This window comes from Lynx rufus, unplaced genomic scaffold (assembly GCF_022079265.1).
Source record: "Lynx rufus isolate CCGP_SWC_20201006 ecotype Redwood Valley unplaced genomic scaffold, mLynRuf1.p SCAF_2, whole genome shotgun sequence".
Classification (NCBI taxonomy): domain Eukaryota; kingdom Metazoa; phylum Chordata; class Mammalia; order Carnivora; family Felidae; genus Lynx; species Lynx rufus.
In genome coordinates, this window is record NW_025814834.1 from 64,367,311 (window position 1) to 64,390,180 (window position 22,870).

The following is a 22,870-nucleotide window of genomic DNA, read 5'->3' on the forward strand; positions in this document are numbered from 1 at the left end:
TTCTAGGGGTGCCTGGGTGGCTGAGCCAACTCAGTCAGTTGGCTAAGCTGACACTGGCTCAGGTCATGATCTTACAGTTTGTGCACCGGGGCCCCGCATCAGGCTCTGTGCTGAGAGCTCAGAGCCTGAAGCCTGCTTCAGATTCTGTGTGTCTCTCTCTCTGCCCCTTCCCTACTCATACTCTTGCCTCTGTCTCTCAAAAATAAATAAACATTGAAAAAAAAACTTTTTCAAAAACAACATAGAAGAATTTTTGTTAAACATAGTAAATAAATGTTTTTTTAAATCTCTCAGCCCTCTTGAAATCCCAATAAAACAATAAAGAATAAACAAAGCAAACTTCCAAAAAGGACAAAAGACAGTAATAACAGATAAGAGATCACCTCAAATTTTGGAAGATGGAAAGCAGACGAGTGAATGGCAACTGACCCAGCCAAGTAGAAACAGCTAAAGACTAACTGCCTGCTAATGGTGGGAGTCAAAGAAAGGCATCCCACTCTCTCACATGCACAAGAACCACCTGGTGATTCTGAGGCTGTTGATTCTGACTCAGCAGGTCTGGGCTGAGGCCTGAAGGGCTGCATGTCTAACAAACTCCCTTGTGATGTGGACAGAGGCTACTGGTCTGCTGTCTGTACTCTTGAGTAGTGAGGCTTCACGGTACAGAATGCCAGAAACATTCAAAAACTGTAGGCACCAGATACTTCTGGAGGTTGTGGAGTAGAAGGACTAGTCCAGAGTCTGTACAAGGAATAGGTCAACCTTCAGATTTGGACCTCAACACAAGGTGACCGCTCTCACCAGCAGAGGAGGGGGAGTTGACTCCTGGAGAGGTCAAGGTACAGAGGGCCTGACCTTGGGGACATTAAGCACAGTGACCAAAACCGGACTAAGTGAAAATCTGCAAACCAAATAGGACCTTCAGTTCCATTTCATTGCTCAGCCCTCAAAATGTGGGCAGCAGGCTCACAGCCTTCAGGCAAGTAGAAAGGCTGTTCTAGCTCAGGAGAAAGTACTCTAAAGGGAAAATAGTGATTACAAACTACATAAAAATTAAAATCTTCAGCCCAGAAAAAAAATCATAATTAAAGTGAAAAGACATACTAAAAACATAAGAAATATTTACAATGTACATGAAAAACAGCTAATTTATTTTTGCATAGAGAGCCTGTATAAATCAACAATCATCCCCCAAAAGACAAAAACGTCACATAATTCACAGAAAACTACAAACAAACAGCTTTAAACAGATGAAAGTGCCCTTAATTTTGCTTAAAAGTAAGGATAAATTGAAATGATACCATTTTTCACATGGTCAACTGGCAAACATTTGAAAATTCAGTTACACGTTAGAAATTTTCCAAATTAGGAATTTCCTTGTGAACAGACGCAGTTGCCTAGAAGAACTTGACAACACCTATCAAAATTCAGAATAACCCGGCAACTTCACACTAACAGTTCATTCTTAAGTAATTCACACATTAACCAAAGACAAAGGTACAAAAACAGCCATTGTGGGGGTGGCTGGGTGGCTCAGTCAGTTAAGTGTCCAACTCTGATTTCGGTTCTGGTCATGATCTCGTGCTTGGTGAGATCGAGCCCTACGTAGGGCTTGGCACTGATAGCAAGGAGCTCAGGTCATGATCTCAGGTTTGTGAGTTCAAGCTCCACATCAGGTTCTGTCCTGCCAGCTCAGAGCCTGGATCCTACTTCGGATTCTGTGTCTCCCTTTCTCCCTGCCCCTCCCCTGCTTGCACTCGGTCTCTCAAAAAATGAAAATTTTTTGAAATGAAAAAAAATTATTAAAAAAGCCACTCTGGAGTGTCTTTCTTTTTAGACAAAAGATGCATGTTCAAGTACATTGTGGAGATGTGTCATAATATCTGCAGTTTACTTCACATATGCAAAAAAGAAAAAGAAAAAATATAAAATGTTAATCACTGAATTTCAGGCGGTGAAAATAAGAATATTCATGGCATTATTTTCTTTAGCTTTTTGTGTACTTGAACATTAGATAAAATAAAATAAAAAATTTTAACAACTGCTATTCTACAAGTATATGAACATACCCTTTCCCTAAACAGAAAGGCACAATGAGATTACACAGTAATCAGGAGGTAGGATACTATGGGCAGTCAGCTGTACTGAAGAATATAACCAAGTTGTAGATTTAAAATCTTCTTTTAAGTTCTAGATTCTTAGTTACTTGTTGAATATTCTTTACTTATTATTTGCTGATTGAAAGTTTTTCTGCTAGAGAAGATAAATCATAAACTACTCAGATAATAAATTATTAGGAAACTTCACACAAGGAGAGATTTCCCTCCTTCACAATTTCTTGCACAAGGTAATAACATTTAATATACCAGTAACTGCCTTTTATTTGTTGTAAAAGAATGTAACAAAAACTCACCATTCTGGTTAGCTAAGTAAGCCAAAGGGAATGAGTTGAAAAGGGTGTAAATACATGAAATAAAGATTTGTTAAAGAAATGGTTGCAGGGCGCCTGGGTGGCTCACTTGGTTAACGTTCCAACTTCGGCTCAGGTCACGATCATGAGTTTGAGCCCCACGTCCAGGCTCTGTGCTGACAGCTCAGAGCCTGGAGCCTGCTTCAGATTCTGTGTCTCCCTCTCTCTCTCTGCCCCTCTCCCACTAACACTCAAGAAATGGGTGCAATAGATGTCACAAAGTTCAAAATTACAAACTTGAGTGAATGTCTCATTGTATCTTATTGTATCTTATTCCCATTTCTCTGGTTAAAAAAAAATAAAGTGAGAAGGTCTTTTCATGATAGGTACTATTAAAACTCCTTCCCAGCCAGAGTCCCAATCTGCTGTTCTTTGGATATGCCATCATGTTAGAACAGCTGTTTTCTTTATAGATTAGGGCAGTTTGACAAAATTACTTCAAATTTGCAGCAGGTTACATCAGAACGGAGAGGTTTTTTCATTCAGTGTTGTGGAGATGATAAACTGATACAATTTTTCTTCAGAGGTGTTGGCAGCATTTATTAAAATTTTAACTTTGTTCATCCTCTGACCCAGAAATTCTACTTCTATGTTAGTTTGTAGAAATACACCTGAGTACAAATAATTCTGTACAAAAATGATGTTATAGCATTGTTTCTAATAGTGTTCATAGAAAAACAGTTAAATGAACCATGAAACACCCAAACAATGGCATCCTGTGCAATTATATTAAAAAGAATAAAGTGGTTCTACATTCACCAACCTTAGAAAATCTTCAAGACATAATATTAAGTATAAAAAAAAGTTTCAGAACAGGACTTAGAGTGTATCATTCATGTTTTAAACAAACTTTATACTTCCGTGTGTGTTTGTGTGGGGGGGGTGGGGGGGGGTGTGTGGGTGTGTACAGGTAGGTAGGTAGGTAAATGCATTGAAAAGGTTCTGGAAAAATTAAACATGTCAACTGCTAATACTGGTCACATTTAGGGAAGAAAGATGAATTGAGAAAATAGTGAAAATGGAAAAATTATGCTCTTTTCTGCAATGGGAGTTTTCTTATGAGATTATAGACATAAAACACGAAGTAATTTTTTTAAATAATTTTTTAATGGAGTAAAAGATTTTATAATTTTAAATGTTTACAATGTTTCAAATACTGGTTGTTTTGTAGCATAATCATGTTAGACACTGAAATATTTGAAAATCCACAAATTAAAATTAATGTTAGAAATTAACAAATAGTTACCACCAAGATAATACTGCACCAAGAGATTCATTGTATATTGTTAGTTTTACATTGCCAAAACACAAGAGGAAAAATTCAGAAGTCCCATTTAAAACTAGCATAAAGGGGCGCCTGGGTGGCTCAGTCGGTTGAGCGGCCGACTTCAGCTCAGGTCATGATCTCGCGGTCCGTGAGTTCGAGCCCTGCATCGGGCTCTGTGCTGACAGCTCAGAGCCTGGAGCCTGTTTCAGATTCTGTGTCTCCCTCTCTCTGACCCTCCCCTGTTCATGCTGTGTCTCTCTCTGTCTCAAAAATAAATGTTAAAAAAAAAATTAAAAAAAAAAGAAAACTAGCATAAAAACCCCATTATCTCTAGCATGCATAATTTGGAAAAAAACATTGTTACACTGGGGCGCCTACGTGACTCAGTTAAGCGTCTGACTTCAGCTCAGTCAGACTCTGTGCTGACAGCTCAGAGCCTGGAGCCTGCTTCAGATTCTCTCTCTCTCTCTCTCTCTCTCTCTCTCTCCCTCTCTGCCCCTCCCCTGCTTGTGCGCACTCTCTCTCTCTCTTTTCTATCAAAAATAAATAAACATCAAAAAAAATTTTTTTTAACACTGTTATACTACAGAGCTCAAAAAGGCTCTGGAAAACCATGTACCTCAAATTCAGTGCCATGGCCATCTGAATATTTCAGACTCATGAAACAGAAGTCACAGAATACTGAAGATTTCACCAATGAAACATTCTTTTTAAAGAAAACCATTCAATTATGCTAGGAATCCAAAAACAATAAGAGATTTTAGCAAGCTGATTTTATGGTACCCCCTCCTTTACAGAAATAAGCAGAATAAAATCCAGTATTTTCTGTGTGTTGACTAATGGGTAGGTGTAGGACCTAGCACAACCCAGGCATAATAATCACAAAATAAAAGATTAGAAAGCAAACGAAAAAGAATTACTCACAGGAACACAGGTCTTCAAACAAAAATTTTATAGACATTTCAAGTCACATGATCACCCTTCAAAAAAAAAGTCAAAGAAGAGGGGCACTTATGAGGCTCAGTCAGTTGGGCATCTGACTTCGGCTTAGGTCATGATCTCATGGCTCATGGGTTCCAGCCCTACATTGGGCTCTGTGCTGACAGCTCAGAGCCTGCAGCCTGTTTTGGATTGTGTCTCCCTCTCTCTCTGCCCCTCCCCTGCTCACACTCTGTCTCTCTCTCAAAAATAAACGTTAAAAAAAAGTCAAAGAAGAGATATTAGGGTTCAGAGAAGTAATTATAAAACTACCAAAAATATTGCAAATGGAAATAGCCAGAGAAGAGAAGGTAAAGATTAAGAAAAGGTTAAGCAATATGAACAGCAATGGAATAAAGAGGATAAACACGAATGAAAGAGACACCTGGCATACAGGCTAGAGGGAAATGAATAAAACCACATGGAAAAAAAAATGATTATAGCGAAGATGGTGAAAAGCAGACTAAAGAAATCTAACATAATTGGCATTTGTAAGAAGAGAGATGAACAAATGGAATAAAAAATATAGCCAAAGATGGACTTAACTAAGAAAAATTTAGATTAAAAGTTATATGCCTTCAGGGTGAGTATAATGTTTTTTTAAAGTTTTTAATTATTTTGAGAGGGTGAGGGAGGAGAAAAAGAGGAAGGGAGAGAGAGAATCCCAAGCAGGCTCTACACTGTCAGCACAGAGCCTGGTGCAGGGCTTGATCTCATGAACCATGAGATCATGACCTGAGCCAAAACCAAGAGTCTGACGCTTAACCTACTGAGCAACCCACGCATCCCAGGGTAAGTATAATTTTAAAAATATGAACAAAGCAAGTCTTAAAGATATTATTTTCAAAACGAACACAGTGTTTCTAAATTTTTTTTCAACGTTTATGTATTTTTTGGGGGACAGAGAGAGACAGAGCATGAACGGGGGAGGGGCAGAGAGAGAGGGAGACACAGAATCGGAAACAGGCTCCAGGCTCTGAGCCATCAGCCCACAGCCTGACGCGGGGCTCAAACTCACGGACCACGAGATCGTGACCTGGCTGAAGTCGGACGCTTAACCGACTGCGCCACCCAGGCGCCCCACAAACACAGTGTTTCTAGATCATAATTACTTAGTATTCAAAATACATAGCTTTTTCAAATCCCAAGTACGTGATAGCTCTGATCTTCTCGTCTCAAACTACAAATCTCAAACTTTCCACAACTAAGGAACAGGAGACAGAAGCACTTCAACAAACTTATTCACCTATCCCCTGCTTAACATCCTTAATGTGTTCTTAAAAACAGGATGTAAAGATACTGTATTTGTGTCCCTTTATTAATGCCTATCCTTATAAAACATTCTCACTAACTTTAAGGTGGGAAGGAAAAGGGATGTTTTGACTACGGTTCTGTCACTTTCTCACATGCACTTCTTGTTCCTTTCTAAAAAATGTCTTTAATTTATTAAATTTTATAACCAAATACTAATCAGATCTTGCATGTGAACACACACATGTATCCAAGCACATGCACAAACTTAACAGAAAGATGGTTTCACATGTGATGTCAAGTGCCAACATTCCTTCATAAGGAATGTATGACCTTAAGTGGAATAATGGGTTTTGATACATGGGTTAGGAATTAAGGTTGCCTTGGGAGACAACCCACAAGAGACTCGTAAATACAGAGAACAAACTGAGGGTGGATGGAGGGAGGGGAAAATGGGTGATGGGCACTGAGGAGGGCACATGTTGGGATGAGCACTGGGTGTTTGTTGTATGTAAGCCAATTTGACAATAAACCGTATTTTTAAAAAAAGGAATTAAGGTGGCCTTTTATCTTTACAATGCAAATAATGTTTCCCTCATTTATAAAAATAGGTAAAAAAAAACTAATAAGGAGGTTTAGTACTGATAATACTGCCCCAATATTGGGGTGCTAATGATGTTGTTTCTTGATCTGGGTTCCGATAATAAGTACATAAGTGTATCATTCACTTTGTTGTGATAATCCAATAAACTGTACATGTAGCTGTGCTTTCGTGTGTGTTACAGAATAAAAGTCTGTTTCAGGATATATAAGGCACTTTTCGAACAATGCCATATGATTGCACGTTTGAGTGCTGGAGTTACTAACGTGTATTTGCTGAACGAGGGGTCTACCAAGATGGAATTTTAAGGCAAAGTCAGGGTTCTGTGCTCCCTTTTGTTGTACAAACATGGCAGAGGGCAGCTCTCTCCACAAATCTAAACACTAAAGACTGTGGTTAGTTTCACCTGCAAAATAAATAAGTATCATCTGTGCCAACTCCCAAAATGTATCACCATACACTGTGCACCTCAGCAGTCCCCATTCAGAGCAGCTCCCTGCCTCTTTGAGGTTGGCTTTTAAAATAAGACAGTAAGAAGTTTCTAGTAGCTAAATGCACCCAATTCAGAAAAGCTTTAGACAAATCTGAAAGAACTGACATTCCTTAGATGTGACCCCTGAGTACAGAAATTACACATTGGCTGGAAAACAGAATGGAGGCTGATGGAGAGAAAGCCTAACCAGGTTTGGTTCTATTTTTAATGCAACATGTTTATCATCTTCAACTATAAAAAGGGAAAACTGCTTGCCAAACAATAATCCACTGTTCTACAATTGTGGAACCTAACCAATTTGATTTCTTTTTTTTTTTTAATCAGAAAAAAAGCCTAAAACCATTCAGTGATTTTTTAAAACAAAAAGAACATTTATTCCATATTATTTGTTGCATATTTTAACACTAAAAAATTAAATTTAATTAAATTAGTAAAGTACAAGCTGATAGTGCTCATTAACTATCCTTCTAAATGGACTTGGCCCAAAGTTGCTATGGCCCTGGGAAATGCAAGAATAACAGAACAGCTGGTAACACAGGGCTCAGGACCAAAAAGGTAAGGGGGTCAACCAGTCAAGAGATTCCGTTTACGCAGGCTACCTTAGATTTGAACACAGAGTAGGGTCTAAGCAAGAGGAAGAGTCAAACGGAAGATATGGAAGCACTAAGCAAAAAGGAGGCAGAAGTTCAAAGGAGTGAGAGGCTGTGGTAAGTTGGTGACTAGGTGCCCTCTGCCTGATCTTACAAGGCTTGACTCTGCGTCCAGGTGTAAACATGTCCTAACACTGCAAGCCTGTCCACCTGCTTACCTACCTCCAAGCAAGGCAATGTCCGAGCACCGGCATTTTTTTAACACTTCCCTTGTTCAACTCTTAAGATATAATTCACAGCAATATTTATTTCAGGAGCCCAGTTATCTCAAACCACAGGCACCTAACACTAGCAAAAGGAAGCATTCCACAGCGTAAAACTCAACACATGCACATAAAATACATACACAGAAAACCGCTTGACTGCCTGAGCACTCCTTAGAAATAACTGCTGGTTAAAAACCACCACTTGTGCATCTATTTTTGTCCTCTTCCCCAGTCCCTGTACAATCCTGCAGGCAGCCATTTAAGTGTGGGTGGAAGTGGGAGGAAAACAAAAGCGTGGGTATGATCTCAGTGGTTCAGGAGAATGTGCTCGGGAGGAACCACCACACCAAGAGCTGGCCCTGGGTGTCTGCACACTTGAGTTCTGCCCTCTGGAGCGCCAACCCACACTTAATGGGGAGCCCTTCAATCACCTTTATAAAAAAAAGCCATGAGAGGCGCCTGGGTGGCTCAGTTGGTTAGGTGTCCGACTCCGGCTCAGGTCATGATCTCAGGGTTCATGGGTTCGAGCCCCACGTCGGGCTCTGTGCTGCCAGCTCGGAGCCTGGAGCCTTCGGATTCTGCATCTCACTCTCTCTCTGCCCCTCCCCTGCTCATGCTCTGTCTCTCAAAGATGAATAAAATCGTTAAAAAGAAAATTAAAAAGAAAAGCCACGGAATGTGGTCCACTGACAGTGGGCAGGCAGTACATCTCAATCACCAGAGAATCTTCTTCCCACCACTACCCTCATTCACCCTCAGGGAGAGCCAGAGTAGCCATTATCATTGTGAAATCACCCTCGGCTGATGACCAGACCACCCTCTGCTGATAACAGGGCCAACGATCAGGTGGGTGAACAACTGTTCCAGCTTCATCTGGACGGAGGCGTTTCCTGGGACAGCCACAAGTAAACTGAAACCAGCTGATCACTGGACTTTGGCACCATGGGAGTTCAGAGCAGCCAGGCTCTGCCAGGACCTGGGTGGATGGCACAGGCCAAGTCACTTCATCTCTACAAGCTTCAGAATCCCAATATATAAAGTGGGAGGTGAAGATTTGTAGCTGGGCCAGTATTTCTCAAAGTGTGGTTTTCAGAACATCTGTGCCCTAAAACAGCATCTGGCAGTGGTGTTTCCAGAAGCTGGGGGAAGGGCTAGTGGTAGGAGCAGTGTGCCCTGGTGAGGAGGGGTGTTTTTACACTCTCCCAGTCTATGTTTAGAATTGGCTTCACATGGTGCTAATAAAAAGCAGACCAACTTTCAGTCAATTTTGTTTTTTTTTTAATCTAGAGGTATTGCACCTCCTCATTGCATGTACCCCCTTACTGCACACACCTGGGTCAGACTACCTCCCCACCATCCCCTACTTTGGTACATCACTGGTGTGACGCACAATAGACTCATATTTTTAAGTGAATGAGTTTTCAATTTCCTTTCTAAGTAGAAAGTCTATGGCTCTATTAAACTACTACCGAATTAAAATAGAAGCAGTTTTGGGTAATTTGTCATTCTACAGCATTGTGGTTTCATCTTTGCCTTACTTCCTCCTTTAAAAGGCAAACCCACCACAAATGTCATATTTGATCATCCTAAGATATCTTCCGTCAATGCCTAAAAAAATTTACAGGCTTGTTCAACGATTTACACAGCAAACTACTTATGAGTTATTTTTCAGCTGTGCAGAGCTAACAAGGTGCCTGAAGTGGAAAGCAGCCTCAAAGGCCTTCTAAATGAATTTGGTCAGGCGAGGTTAGCCACATTCACACCAATGGAAGTTAAAATCTGGGGTGGCTGGTTTCTCTTACAGAAAAAATACATGTATTTATTATTTTTCAGCCCATTTTGAATGTCTGCATTTTCATAAATACGATCCCAGGGATGCTACACTGAATGTTTCTCTTAAGGATCAAATTAAGATAATCCACTAGGCTTAAAATTCTGAAAGAAATTGATAATTAGTCTCAAGGTTTTCCTTTTTCTGGGAGGCTCTTACTAGGAAAAAAAATACATTTCTGAGCCACCTAAATATTAACATACAATCTCAGCAAAGTGCATTACATAAGTGTGAGGTAGACAAGGCCTAGTTCTTCACTAAGTTGCTAAGGGTTATTTTCTGCTAACTACAATTAGAAGTATCAGAACTTTCCTTGGAGGGGAAGAAAGAGAGAGACAAGGACAGAGACAGAGGAGGAGAAGATATGAGGGAAAGTAAACCCAAACCCAAACCCAAACAGTAAAAAGCAAGTATGTCTATCATACGTGTTCATGCCAGTAAAGGGGTTCAGAGATCTTATTTTTTTAAAAAAATTTTAATGTTTATTTTTGAGGGAGGGGGGAGAGAGAGACAGAGACATAGAATCCCAAGCAGGCTCCAGGCTCTGAGCTGTCAGCACAGAGCTCGAACTCAAGAGCTGTGAGATCATGACCTGAGCTGAAATTAGACGCTCAACCAACTGAGCCACCCAGGTGCCCCGAGGGTTTCAGAATTCTAATGATAAAGCCTCATTTCTGGAAATCAGGGTTCCAACAATCAGAAAGTGACTTGGGGGTTGGGGGGCAGGACCTTGTGTGTACCTTGAATAAACCTAAAGAATTAGGAAACACTACGTCCGTAAACTAGGCAATGTTCTAAGCACAATGCATGCGTTATCTCACCTAATCTTCACAGCCCTAGGAGTTGGAAACAGCACGGAGAGATGAAGTAATTTGCTCCTAGATCTTCAGCTGTAGGTGGCATGGCCAGAATTCAGCTCAGGTCCTCAAATCAATAGAAACGGCCAAATTGATGTTTGCCATTACCAATATCTGAATACCCAATCAATTTTCCCTTGAGTGTATGTGCAATAAAAAAGGACCGTCGGGGCCAGATGGGACAGTGGGGGACAGACTGGCATACTTGCCTAAGGCATCCCTCCCCTGAAAGGCAGCTTCCTGTGAAAACTCTAACCAGAGTCAGAGTTGTCTCTCTCTAACCAGAGAAAGACCATCTTCCTGGGCCTTCTCCAAAGGCACAGCCCCCGGAGAAACTTCAGGCTCCAAGTGGTACAAAGCTGCCCATCACCTGTCTAAAATCCCACCATTAGACATAGTTTTCTGTCCCCAAATACAAACAAATCACTGGCCTAAAATCCGCATCAATATTAACAGCTGAGAAGAAGAGGCTAAAAAGCATTCTCCTCCCTAAAGAGGCATAGTGCTGATGGGATTAGGGCTCCAATGCCTGGGTAAAACCCTAAATAATTACTCTTCAACAGAACACATAAATCCTCCAGTTTCAGGATCACATATATAAACAGGTCCTACTGCCCCCACGAACTGCACTCTCTCCCTACCTCTCAACCACCCCCCCCAACACACCTAACACATGAAATCACATCTCAGAGCATTACTTCTCAAGTAGGTACTAAATACTGTATTATGGTATCAATTATTTTTTACACAACGTGTATTTTTAAGAACCAGTGTTTACTGAGCCCCCTTTAAATGGATTTTCACAGTCCTCCAATATCACAAAGTAGGTATACTCCCCATTTTACAAGTAAAGACATCAAATTTCAGAAGGTATGCTGTCTGCTACTACATAGCTGATAAACGGCAGGGGGTGCATTTTAACCCAAGTTTCACAGTCTCTGTGATATCTCATCCATTTTCCTTTTAATTCTAGGAATTAGGGATATACATCTGTAATTAGCTGCAAAAAATGTACAAAACAGGAACAATTTAAATGTACTGTCACCCTTGAGTCTACCCACACACTCAAAAATAAACACACCCTCTGACACATAAAGCCCTTATACTCTCTTATCTCTATGTAGCCTCAGTGACCGGTTGCTGGGTTCTCAATTTCCCTTCACTCAAGCTATTGTGTCCCAAACTGCCACTCTGCTTAAACCACCGAGTCACTACATTCTGCTTTGAAATGGTGATCTATGAAGACAAGATCTACAGAGCCACTTAGACTAGCTGGCAGCTTTTACTCAGATACTTGCCAAAGTGTCCCTAGGCAAGACTTTACATGGTTTTCTCTATCCCCTCCCGTCACACTTAACACTGTGCTCCTCCTGTGCTCTCAAGTCCTCCTTGTGTTTTTAAAGGTACAAGTGATGAGAAGAAAGGAAGGGGAGGAGAGAGGGAGAAAGAGGAAGAGAAAGGGGAGGGGAGAGACCATCTCAATCACAGCTTCAGGACAGCAACAATAGCTTTCTAACCTGCAAACCTCAAAGATAAGATGTGACATCTATATAGACCCTGGCATGTTATTCCTGGGTCACTGTGTGAACGAGCTTACCTAGTAAAGGAATGAATGCATCCTTCCTGTAATGAAAAACCATTTGTGTATCTTTAACTCCACCCCTGCCAAAACAAGCCACACAACCCAATACTGAGGTAATAAAAGCAAAAGCAGGAATGGGAAGCAGGAGTGGTTCAAGAGAAGTCCACTGTGAAGGCTAGTGCTGAGGGGAAAAACGTTCTCCTTAAAAAAAAAAAAAAAACCTGTCCCAAATATTTTCAGAGATAAATTATGGGAAGCAGTGTTTTGTACAAAAAAGACCCAACAGGGGCGCCTGGGTGGCGCAGTCGGTTAAGCGTCCGACTTCAGCCAGGTCACGATCTCGCGGTCTGTGAGTTCGAGCCCCGCGTCGGGCTCTGGGCTGATGGCTCGGAGCCTGGAGCCTGTTTCTGATTCTGTGTCTCCCTCTCTCTCTGCCCCTCCCCCGTTCATGCTCTGTCTCTCTCTGTCCCAAAAATAAATAAACATTGAAAAAAAAAATTTAAAAAAAAAAACAAAAAAGACCCAACATTTGCACAAACTTTGAAAACTACTTTTCAATAATATGAACCTGCCAATGCTTACTATCAATTACCTTATAGTACACAGCATTTGAGTAAAATCATGTTCAGATTTTTGAGTATTTAAATCATTTGCTTACAAAATGGGTATAAATTTATTCTTATTTTTTTTAGTAGGCTTCATGTTCAGCACGAAGCCCAACACAGGGCTTGAACTCATGACCCTGAGATCAAGAACCTGAGCTGAGATCAAGAGTCAGATGTATAACCAACTAAGCCACCCAGGCACCTCTAACATGGCTATAAATTTAAAATGACAGAGAAGAGTGTCAGATCTGATCTTCCACAGAAAAGCTTCCATAGGATATGTCTGTGGCCCAGGCCACTCGCCTTACTAGAATTTTATCCTATCATCCTGGTTTGCTTTAAGTGGATTGTGAACTCACTAGAATGCCTTTAATCCTAGGGCTGTATCCTCTGAAACTGTGCAGTAGGCTTTTCTAAAGACACTGTATTCACTTCTGTACCTGCCATTTTACTATTATTAAATTGTCATATTAACACACAGACTGAAGAAAGTTGTTTGGTTGAAGGACCTCCCCAAAAGGCCCGGGTATGTAAGAGCTCTCTGGACTTTAACCTCCCTTCCATCACCCCTCACCTCCCACCAAACCATTCCAGATGATTCTGGAGAGAAGGGCTCTCCTAGACCATAAATAAAGGGGTTATGTATTTTAAAAGAAAACAAACCCAGAAACAAACAGTGCTTGATGAAACTGAGATCAAGAGGACTAGAAATCTGTCAAACCTAGAAAATGAAACCAGTTATTTCTAGTGACCTTTTTAAGTCAGTGAACCTTTACATTTTTATTAGTTTTAGTTGTGGTAAAATACACATAAAATTTACCATCTTAACCATTTTTAAGTGTACACTTGCATCAAGCACACTCACACGGAGCAACCATCACTGCCAATCTAATCCATCTCCAGAACTCCTTTCATCTTGCAAACACGAAACTCTACACCTATGAAACATTAGCTCGTCATTTCTGCCTCTCTTCAGCCCCTGGCCACCATTCCACTTACTGCCTCTATGAATCTGACTACCCTAGGTACTTCATATAAGTGTGATCATACGGCGTGTCTGTTTGTGACCAGTTCATTCCACTTAGCATAATGTCCTTGAGGTTCATCCACACTGTAGCATGTGTCAGAATTCCTTCATTTTTAGGGCTGACTGATGTTTTACTGAATGGATGTACCACACTTTGTTTATCCATTCATGTGTCAATGGACTAGGGTTGTTTCTACCCTTTGGCTATTGTGAATAATGTGGCTAAGAGTGCAAGTGTGCAAATATCTCTTTGAAACTCTGCCTTCGATTCTTTGGGGCATGTGCCAGAAGCAGAATTATATGGTAATTCTATTTTTAATTTTCTGAGGACATTCCGTATTGTTTTCTATAGCGGCTGTACACTTCCTACCAACAATGCACAGGGTTCCAATTCCTCTACATCCTCACCAACATCTGTCTTCTTTTCTTTCTTTTTTTTATTTTTCTTGATAGTGGCCATCCTAATGGGTATGAGGTGGTATCTCACTGTGGTTTCGATTTGTATTTCCCTAACGATTAGTGTCTAATAAGTCACTGTCAACCAAACGTTCAGAGAAACAATATAAGAGTTTAGCTCTATCTATGAGTTTTCCTTAATAAAAACCCATTCACTCTGAATTCCTCAACCTTCCTCCCAGCCCTTTCTTTATGCCTCACTCTCCATAATAAAGTCAGGATATTATCCCACTTCATCCTCTTGACTGCATCCCTTCCACTGTGTGGAAGAATCTGAGAAGCTTCCTGCCTGATGATGAATACTCAGGTTGTGGGCGAGAGGCTGAAAGCAGAAAGGAGAAAGAGTATAAACAAGACCATTCTGCACTAAAACAAAAAAAAAAAATTCAAAGGCCACCACTTTCCTACCAAAAAAGTTGGAAGGTTCATCCCAATAAAAAAACACACACAAGTTCACAGAAAATGAAATACAAATGATTAGTAAATATTTGAAATAACATAATGAATAACATAAAAACATACTCACATTACAGCAGTAACTTTTTTTCAGCTTGCAAAGCAAAAATTTCCTCAAATGATAATACTTTGGATGCTGATAAGGAAGTGCAAATGGATATAATTTTTCTGGACACCAATTTCGCCATTTGTATCTATCAAGAACACTAAGATATTTACCATTTTGGGCTTAGAAATGCCACTTCTAAGAAACATTACTTAGGAAGTCATCAGGAGTTGGAAGATTTACATACACAAACTGGAAACAGCCTATTATGTCCAACAACAATATGCAGACTAGTTAAAGGAATTATGGTACATATACAATGTGATCTCGCCTGTTCAGGATTTTCTCTCTCTCTCTCTCTCTCTGTCTCTCTTCCTCTGCCTCCTTCCCCCTCACTCTCTCTTTAAAATAAAATAAAAATTTTAAGAAAATTTTAAAAATCACCAAAATTATTAGGAGATCAAGAAACCTGGTTCCAAATGCTTACCTTGCTATTTTAAGCTATGGTGAGCTAGGTATATTTCCTAAATTCTCAACTCTTAGTGTCATCTGTAAAATATTGGGAAAATTAGTATCTACCTCACAGGATTCAGGAAAGGATTAAATAAGTAGACCATGTAAAGTAAGAAGCTCATCTTAGGAAATACATATCAGTTGTTATTACTACTTTCAAAATTAAAATTAAAAAGTTATTCATTAAAAGCCGCCGTCATTTTCAATAGTCAAACATAAGAAAAAAGACAGTGAGCACCAAGTCAACTTCAGACTGTGTGCCCTGGCAATCAACCATCCACAGCAGTACTAATGAGCAACCCCAAAAGAAACGGTGAAAATTACCATTTCGTGTTCAATCAAGCAGAAGCAAAGGTGTACGATGTCAATGAAAATTATGACAGCAGGTAAGAGTGACAACAAAAGAGGTTGCGAGATTATTCTTTTAAAGGGGAGGGTAAAAGACCAAAGGATAAAATCTTAGTTAGGAATAAAGGTTCTCAGGGCATCGCTGGAAGGATCTTCGTGCTATGAGAAGCCATCTTGTTTATACTTATTTTTATAAATAAATTTCTTAAAAAAGAGGGGCACCTGGGTGGCTCAGTTGGTTGAGCATCTAACTTCGGCTCACGTCATGATCTCTCAGTGTGTGGGCTCACACCCCGCATCGGGCTCTGTGCTGACAGCTCAGAGCCTGGAGCCTGCTTCAGATTCTGCGTCTCCCTCTCTCTCTGCCCCTTCCGCCACTCACTCTCTGTCTGTTTGTCTCTCTCTCTCAAAAATAAATAAACATTAAAAAAATTTTTTTAAAGAAAAAAAATAACCCCCTAGAAACGTTAAATGATACAACTAGTTACCGGCAAACAAAATCTGGAACCCCAATATCCTGACTCAAAAGTATCTACGAAATTAACTGATCAAATGAAGGCGGGAGGGGGGAAAAACAGTAAAATTTTTAGAGTCATAACTCTGTAAGAAAATCTAGCCTGGCCTGGTGATAGGAAAAGGAATTTAAGCACATGTAATAAACACTTAACAATCTTCTATGTACAAAATGGTCCTAGATTCTCATGCTCACCAACAAAGTGTGAACAGTGCCTGAGGGCAGTGCAGTGATCTCCAAATAAGCCATGGAACAGGTCTGCTGATGGAAGAAATTCACTTTGAACCTTATTTCCTTTCCACTGACACCTGCCTTTCCCCATCACAGAAGCGAAACCACTTACAAATGAGGATCCAGCAGAAAAAAATATAACCCTGTCCATGAAGACACTTTCCGCAGTAAAGTCATAAGTGAACTCAAAGTGCTAGTGTCATTAATCCTTGATGGCATTAAATCATTTGTAATAATTTGCAGTTTTCTTACCTGCTTTCCTCACCATTCTAAGGCACTGTCCATTAAAAGTAACGTGATGTTTTTTATCCATAAAGCAATCTACTACAAATAGCTAAAGGATTGCACCCTACAAATGCAAACCTTTTATTCTGCAAGATGAGAAAGCTGTACTACAGGTCTGCGAATACAGTCCCTTTGATTTCAGGTTGTTTTCCAACAGAGCAGCCATTGTAATCCAATTTTCCTTTCCCAGTCACTAATTGTAGGAGGCAACCTATTACTTCTGACACCGACTCTTGCCTCTAACACCAGTCCAGCAAAGCAGGGATCCATAGTTTTAATCTGAATCACACCATACTGAACAAGGAAAACAGGTACATTTAGAGAGTTAAATGTCCAAGGTTGACTGCACGAAAGGAACTTTTCGTATGCAAACTGTTACCAAATACTCTGTCTTGGTCCATTCAGGCAGCTATATCAAAATACTATAGTCTGGGTGGCTTATAAACAACAGAAATTTATTTTTCAGTTTTGGAGACTGGGAGGTCCAAGATCAAGGCACTAGCAGATTTGGGATGTGGTGAGAATAACCCAGGTTCACAGAGAGCCATCTTTTTATTGTGTCCTCAGATGGCTGAAGAGGCAAGGAGCTCTCTGGGCCTTTTTTATAAGGGCACTAACCCTATTCACAAAGGCTCCACCCTCATGGCCTAATCACCTCCCAAAGTCCCCACCTCCTAATACCATCCCCTTGGCGTTTAGGATTGCAACATGAATTTTGAGGGACAGAAACATCCAGTCCACCGCAAACTCTTTCAAAATATATCAGAAGACATCCAGTCTCTTCATTACAAGGGACTTTACAGGAACAACCTTCAGAAATCAAATTCACCTGACACACCACTTTTTCCTGGCGGACATTCACTCACACCTCCTCTCTCACCTCTAACCATCAGATCAGGAATACTTTCTCATTCATATTCCTTCCCCCCTCCCCCTTCACCTCCCCTTCTCTTCCCTTCCAGGACCTCACCCAGGGCTCCTAGCAAGGAAAAGACACTAAGGAAATCGGTAAGAAAAAGCCCATTGGCCAGACTTTCCCTCTGACACTAATGAGACACTATTGTTTCTTGAAGGTTTGAGGGCAGCAGGTCTTTTAAGTGAATGAGCCAGGAGAGACCGGTGTCAGCCTCCTGGAAAATGACAGTTCTCTCATAGCTTGGCACTTTGAGAGCCAACCTGACAGGGATGAGTTTCTCATTTATTATCTGGTCATCACAAGAGGTGTCAGGTCTACTCTAGGGTCCACCTAAATTGGGTCTGAGGAAAGAGAGCAAGTGATTTCTCTAAGAATCTTCTTTGTTGATTATTCTGAAATATGGTAGTTTTTTTGAAGCACAAATGATAACAGTCCAAATAGTTCTTTTCATTCAAATCATAATTGAAAAAATACAAGAAAGAAACCATTGGCTAAAATACTTGTATGAAGAAAATCTCTTTATTCTTAGACAACTAATTTCTACCTGCAAAAAATGACTTTTAGCCTGCGCAGAGTTTCATGAGATAGTAATTTACAGCAATATATTTTAACAAGTGAATCTGGAAGAAGTATTTATTATAATTCCAGAGAAAGGCTCACTAAGCCTAAACAAGCATTAAATCAAGAAAATTCATAAAATATATGAGAATGTTACATTATATTTTTTAATGTTTATTTATTTTTGAGAGAGACAGAATGCGAGTGGATTGAGGCACAGAATCTGAAACAGGCTCCAGGCTCCGAGCAGTCAGCACAGAGCCTGACGCGGGGCTCGAACTCACGAGCTGTGAGATCATGACCTGAGCCGAAGTCGCACGCTCAACCGACTGAACGACCCGGGCGCCCTGATAATGTTACATTTTAAATAATATTTTGGTCATGGTGTGCACTGAGTAATGTGTAGAACTGTTGAATCACTATATTGTACACCTGAAACTAATATAATACTGTTAACTACACTGAAATTAAATTTTTTTAATTTGAAATAATAAATATTACTTTGTTCCTTGTCATCAAGCCAACAACATAATATAACGGTATACCCTACAATTTTCATTCTAGGAGAAACCATGAAGTTTTTGTTTTTTGTTTTTTGTGTTTTTTTTTAACAACAGATCTTTTACTTTGTCAATCAAGTAATATCTATAGTGGCCCTTCTGGTCCTACCGAGGGTTAAGTGCGGTACAAAGGCAATGCTAAAAACCACCCAGCTTTGGACTATTCACAGATTCAGTCGAAAGTCACTGAATTTAGCCTGCTCCATTTTTAACCAACCATGCTGGGTGTCCATATTGTTGCCCATATGGTACCATAACACGGTATCATTCTGGCCACCAATGCCTCCACTGTCAACACCCCAACAGTGGTGTGCAAACAAAAAAATAAGCCTGTTTAATGGAGCAAAGCTCAATCCACTCTATTCCTTAGTGTTTCTCTTTATGGAGAGAAAAACATAAGTCTAAGGAGAACGTATTCAAATTCACAATTTGGGCCTCAACAAGTGCATTACAGACCCCATTTAATGGAAATAAAGATCTTGGATAATCAGGTATTTCATAGATATGTTCTCACCTTTGAAATAAGTAACAACAGAAGCATAAAAAGAATAGAACACTGAAAAATAAAAATGAGAAGTAAATTTTTAAAAATATTTGTTTATTTATTTAAGTAATCTCTACACCCAACGTGAGGCTCAAACTCACGACCCCAAGATCAAGAGTTGCATGCCCCTCTGGCTGAATCATCCAAGCGCCCCAAAAATGAAAAATAAATTTTAAGAAAAGGAAGAGAATCCGGAGGGAATTATTTCTATTACAAAGGCATTTCATTTTGTAAAGGGACTCACAACAGGCTTTTTTAAATCGTGCTATACATTACAGAATACAGCAAAAGAAAGATTTAAGTACACCATGTTAGAAGAGGACGGAAAGTGAGTCATATCACGAATAACAATATCAGCTGATTCAAATTCAGGCCCTTGGTGGATGCTGAGACGAAGGCCACAAGCAGGATACCAGAATGGGCTCCTTAGGTGTGAGGAGAGGAGAAACATGCACAACTTGTAATTCTGGACGAAATTATACACTTGGATTTTCAGGGAACTGAGAGTCTGAATGGTTAAGACAGGGCCGACGCCACTATAGAAACAAAGTAGATACCCTTCCAAGAGTCAGTATAGCATCCTGTGGTATATGGGCCATACTGGAGTATTCTTCTGAACATCAATCACAAACTCTCAGTTTGCCATGAAATTCACTTCTACGTGAACCAACGGCCTGAAAGTAACTGAAAAACTCTCTGCGTTACAATATGACGGCATTTGCTGTGACTGATAGTTGAAAGCAGCTGACCCTTTTGTACGAAGTCTAAGTCCAGTCAAGAGATTACACAAAGGAAGAAAAAACTGTCCAGGAAGAAGAACAACAAACTTCCAGTTTTCAACTTAAATTACATGTGTTTTTAGGTTTTGGTTTTTTTTTTTTTAAGGCAGAGAAAGTTTAAGTACAAAACCAAATTTACTTTTTTTCCAATCTAAAGAACTTGGAATCAGCTTTCTGCACAAAGATCGTTAGCTGACATGCTTTTGTTATCCAAAACGTTAAGACTACGCCTCTTTCAAATGCATTACCTGACTACAAGTGAGCCCGTCCAGAATTGATCAGATGTTCTTACGCAATGGTGTGTGGAGCCCCTACTAAGTATCAATCAGTACAGAAGCTCCTGCAGGCCCCGAGAGGCTGTTTTTTTTTATATATATATATATATGAAATTTATTGACAAATTGGTTTCCATACAACACCCAGTGCTCATCCCAAAAGGTGCCCTCCTCAATACCCATCACCCACCCTCCCCTCCCTCCCACCCCCCATCAACCCTCAGTTTGTTCTCAGTTTTTAACAGTCTCTTATGCTTTGGCCCGAGAGGCTGTTTTTGAAGAGACTGCGAAGTTAGACAGCAGTTCCTATTTTCTGTAAGTAAACATCTGCTGTAGAAGCAACTCCAAACCTACAAACACACCCACTTTTTCACAGTAAGCCTCAGCGATAGATAGGATCAGTGAGGTATCTGCGCTGGATTGCAGTCATTTTAAAATACGTCTTTAAATCTGTTCCTTCGTGCATTTCAATCTCTGCATGTGAACCGGCGGCTTGGTTCACAAGCAACAGTTATCGCCCACTGAAAAACACACCTTTCTTAAACAAAAGATACTTTTTGTTCCCACGAAGCTTTTTCTGCTGCCATACCCAGCAACAAATGACACAAAAGACAAACTCCGCCATCCTCAAGAGTGGTGTCAGGCGAACAGAAACAGCAAACAAAATAACAGCAAAAGCTTCAGAAACAAAACCAAGGTGAGTTGGGGGTAGGAGAAGAGTGGTGGAGTGGACGTGGGAAATGGGGTATAAACTCCATCATCTGAGGAATCCAGCCTCACCGATGAATGGGGGGCGGAGAGAGGAGAGGAAGGGGAGGCGAGGTTCTCAGTAGAGGAAAACAAGTGTGTGCCGCTGTCCTGCTTTTGTTTCAATAGCACCCGGAGAGTGCACAGCACGCAAAATCGAGTTTTGTGACTAAGACTGATTGAATGAGAGTAACACAAGTTTGTTCGGGACACAGTGGGGCCACTCAACCAAATCCGGAAATTATACAAACGATAAATAACAACTCCTTAAAATGTTTTAAGTGTGTTTGGCACAAAAGTTTATGGTTATTCACAGGAAGCATCTTATCAATTTAGTATCACCACGTTGCAGGCTGTGCACCCGTCTCGTCATAATCTCTTTTAAGAAAACCGCTAATGACCCGGAGTGCTGGAAGCCTAAAAACTGTTGTCATCTATCTCCCAGGACTGTGGGCCTGATAGTGTCACGAGCAGAAACCAACTAGCGGCCAGAAGCCCAGGAGTGCCCGGCGAATTGTTTCGAAGCACAGTCCCCACAATCCGCGTGCTTGGGCGAAAGGACTGGAGGTGTGTGCGCGGTCCCTCCGCCCTCCGGGCCGCGCGTCCGCAGCGCTCCAGGCTGTCAGGTGGGTGGCGACGAGCCTCGGCCGGGAGCCCTGCCCGGCAGCGCGGCCGCCCGCGGGGCGCACAGGGGCCAACCCCTCCGAGTGCGCCGCGTCCCGAGGCCGCCGGGCGCTCACCTTTGTTCGCCGGCGCTCGCGGCCGGGAGAGAGCGGGCCCAGGAGGAGTGCGGAGGGCGACCCCAACGCTCCGCGGCCCCTCCCCGGCGCCCCGGAGGAAATCCGTAGGCTAGCCAGATCCTCCCTGGCGCCCCGAACGGCAGCCGGGCTGAAGGGTCAACAACCCCTTCCCCGAACACAAAGGTTGGAGGCGCGAGCGCGAGCGCTGGGGGCGCGGGTGCGTGCGCCACAGAGCACGCGAGGGTGCGTGTGCGCGCGAATGTGCGCGCGCGGGTGCGTGTGCGTGTGTGTGTGAGAGTGTGTGAAGGGGGAGGGGAGGAGCGCTCCAGCCCCTCTTACCTCTCGAAGATGAACCGCACCATGAAGATGCAGAAGGCCACGGGGAAGGCAAGATAGAGGTCCTCAGCCTGCGGGAAGGTGGCCTCCTCCGTGTTCTTCAGGTCCGCCCAGGTGACATTGTGTGGGAGCCAAAACCTCTCGTTCCAGAACCAGGCTAAGATCCCTGCCATCTTGCTTTGTCCACTCGTGTCGTGGGCTCCCGCGGCCCGCCGAGCTTTCCGCCGCCCAGGGCGCCGGGGGATGCGCGCGCGGCTGGCCCGAGCCTGTGCCGCCGCCGCCGCCGCCTCCGCGACCGCTGCTCTCGAAGGCTCGCGGCGAGCCCCGGTTCTCTCCTCCCTCTGGCCGCGCTGGGGAAAGGAGCCGCCTCGCCCGTCACATGGCAGCCTGGACCGCTAGTCCTGATTGGCTCGCCCACGCGTCAAGCAGGGAGGCACACGCGGCCAGCTCGCCCACGCCCGGAGGGTAGGGCGCAGCCGCTGCGCCCTAGGCGCAGGATCCCGGCGCCGGAGAGTGCTGGCAGGTCCTGCGCTCACCGCGCTCCTGCTCCGCCGCGCCCCTGCTCCGAGCTTAGCACAGAGACCTGAGGCGGCCCCCACTCCCCGAATCCGCCCTAGCCTCCCGGCTTGCTCGCACATGCTCAGAACGCCGGGTCCTGCCCCCACTGGAGTTTCAGGGGGTCTCAGTCCGCTTCCCGCGCGCCTACAGGCGGTGGTAGGGGCCAGGTAGGGGCCAGGGCCGATCTTCG

General features: G+C 42.1%; 1 protein-coding gene across 1 annotated transcript in view; it reads right to left on the reverse strand.

Annotated features, from left to right (window-relative positions):
• CERS6 (ceramide synthase 6) overlaps positions 1–22,411 on the reverse strand; it is a 320,307-nt gene extending 297,896 nt beyond the window's left edge. The window contains exon 1 of the mRNA XM_047084888.1: positions 22,126–22,411. Within this exon, the coding sequence (XP_046940844.1) occupies positions 22,126–22,295 (170 nt within the window). The 5' untranslated portion in view covers positions 22,296–22,411. The remainder of the gene's footprint in view (positions 1–22,125) is intronic.
• Between the last annotated feature and the right edge of the window lie 459 nt (positions 22,412–22,870).